This window comes from Eurypyga helias, unplaced genomic scaffold (genome assembly GCF_000690775.1).
Source record: "Eurypyga helias isolate BGI_N326 unplaced genomic scaffold, ASM69077v1 scaffold21861, whole genome shotgun sequence".
NCBI lineage: Eukaryota > Metazoa > Chordata > Aves > Eurypygiformes > Eurypygidae > Eurypyga > Eurypyga helias.
The window spans coordinates 1-2,024 of NW_010233014.1; the positions used below are offsets into that span (position 1 = coordinate 1).

At 62.0% G+C, this 2,024-nt stretch overlaps 1 protein-coding gene across 1 annotated transcript; it reads right to left on the bottom strand.

Annotated features, from left to right (window-relative positions):
* Positions 1 to 110: 110 nt before the first annotated feature.
* On the bottom strand, positions 111 to 1,907 carry LOC104517061 (mucolipin-1-like; the record flags this gene model as incomplete). Its single annotated transcript, XM_010161606.1, has 5 exons — positions 111 to 210; positions 349 to 445; positions 1,250 to 1,337; positions 1,494 to 1,653; positions 1,740 to 1,907. Coding segments are annotated over 5 exons (613 nt in total), but the record flags the coding sequence as incomplete, so codon positions are not given.
* Positions 1,908 to 2,024: the final 117 nt, after the last annotated feature.

Below are 2,024 nucleotides of genomic sequence, written 5' to 3' on the forward strand. Positions count from 1 at the left end.
CCATCGGGAGCAGGACAGCCGCTCGGGAGCGCCCGGAGCCCACCCCCCCGCAGCCCTTGGGCACGCGCTGGGGACGGATGCCACCTCGGTCACGCGCTCGCGGGTCGCACCTCGGCCGAAAACGCTGGGATCTTTGCACTCCTTGATGTCAGCCTGGTTGTGGAGGTGGATTTTCACCCGGCCGCTGTGCGCCTTGTTGTCAAACGTGATCTGGGGAGAAAAGGGGGACCCTCACCACCCATAAACCCATCCGGCAGCTCCTCGCTGTCGTGACGTTGCCGGTGCCTGGTCCCACGTGCCCGTGAGGGCCGTTGCCGGCCCTCCGGACCCCACTCCCCGAGCACTCACGGTGATGGTGAAGGTGTAACAGTCGGGGATCTCGTTGTTGATGATGGTCTGGATGTTGATAGCTTTCAGCTTGAACTGGATGGTGACGTTGATGAGTCTGCGGGAGGGGACACGCGTTAATCCTCCTCCTGCGGCTTCTCCAGTGTGTCTCAGCCCACACAGGCACCTCTGAACCCCCAAAAAACAGCACCAAGAGTCAAACAACTGACAGTGAGGGGGTAAACACCCTCCTTGGGTGTGCCTAGAGCCCCAGAAAAGGGTGTCTCCAGCTTCAGAGGGGGTAAACACCCTCCCTGGGGGTGCCTACAGCCCCAGGAAAGGGTGTCTCCAGCTTCAGAGGAGCAAACCACTGCCAACATGCCCCAGCATCGCTGAATTTTGCTTCGAGGGGGAGGTTGGACCCTCCGGAAGCAACAGTCCCACCAGCTACAGCTCTCGGCATCCTTCAGCCACGCACCGGCAAGAAGACGGGGCTGCCGCCGCCCACCAACGTGCCCGCCCCGGCGGGGCAGGGCCCCGGGCTGTTACGACACCGCCGACAGGCAGCGTAGGGATTTTGGGGAAGGGAAAACAACTCCCGAGGTGGGTGTTGCAGGCCAGTTGAGGCACCACGGGGCCGACGGAGACGGGGCCGGAAAGCAGCTGCTCGGTTGTGCAACCTCATCGGTTTCACATCTCCCCCGGCACGAGGGTGGATTTGTTTCTGTCCCACAAGTGGTTTTTAAAACCAAGGGGGAGGGGACAGGGGGCTTTTCCATGCCGACAGCAGGCTTCGGCGCGAGGAAGTCCCCACGCTGGGGGTCCCCGCTCCACCCTCACCCGCAGGATGTCCCCAGCACCCAAACGCTGGGACATCCCAGACCGTGGGGAAGGTTTTACTCGTGAAACTCGCGGCGGTTACTTGTGAAATTTGAGGGTGAAGTTCTTGTAGCTGCGCTCCAGCTCTGGGGGAAGAGGCTGGGGGTCCTCGGGGTCCACTCCCAGGCAGTCTGCGGGGTGGGAGAAGCGCCTTCAGGGACGCCCAAGGCCCCACGTAGACCCCTCGGACCCTCTCAAGCTCAAAAACAAGGACCAAAAACCTCCCCAGGATCCAGGGGTGGCTGTGGGAGAAGGAAATCTCAGCCCCCACCGTCCCCCAAACCCACCTGTGACAATTTTGGGGTCGATGTTGAAGGTGTCGTTGGCCGGGTCGATGCGTCCTTTACGGTAATACTGCTGGCAGAGCATGAGGGCTGACCGGTTCCCTCCGCTCTCCCCTCGCACGTAGGCGTAACGCCCGATGGTCTCGTTGGGAACGGCCAAATACTGGAGAAGGAGATGCCCTCAGGAGCTGGAGGCGGCCCGGAGCCCCTTCCGACAGCGGGGAGCCCCTCTCCGCCCGCGGAACGCACCTTCTCCACGGCGTAAAACATGCGGTCGTAGAGGTCGCGTTGGGTGTAGACGGCGTAGGACTCTTCCGCCCCGTCCACGTAGTCCTTCAGGAAGAGGTGCTTGAAGGCGACCGTGTTCTCCTCCTTGAACGTCACCACCATCTGGTTGCTGAGCCCGAAGAGGATGAGCTGAGGGGACAAAGACGACCCCGATTAAATCCCCTGCCGGCTCCATAAATTGCCCAAAACGGAGCTGTTCTGCCCCGAAACCCCTCGCAGGAGACCAAACGCCATCACCCTACGCTG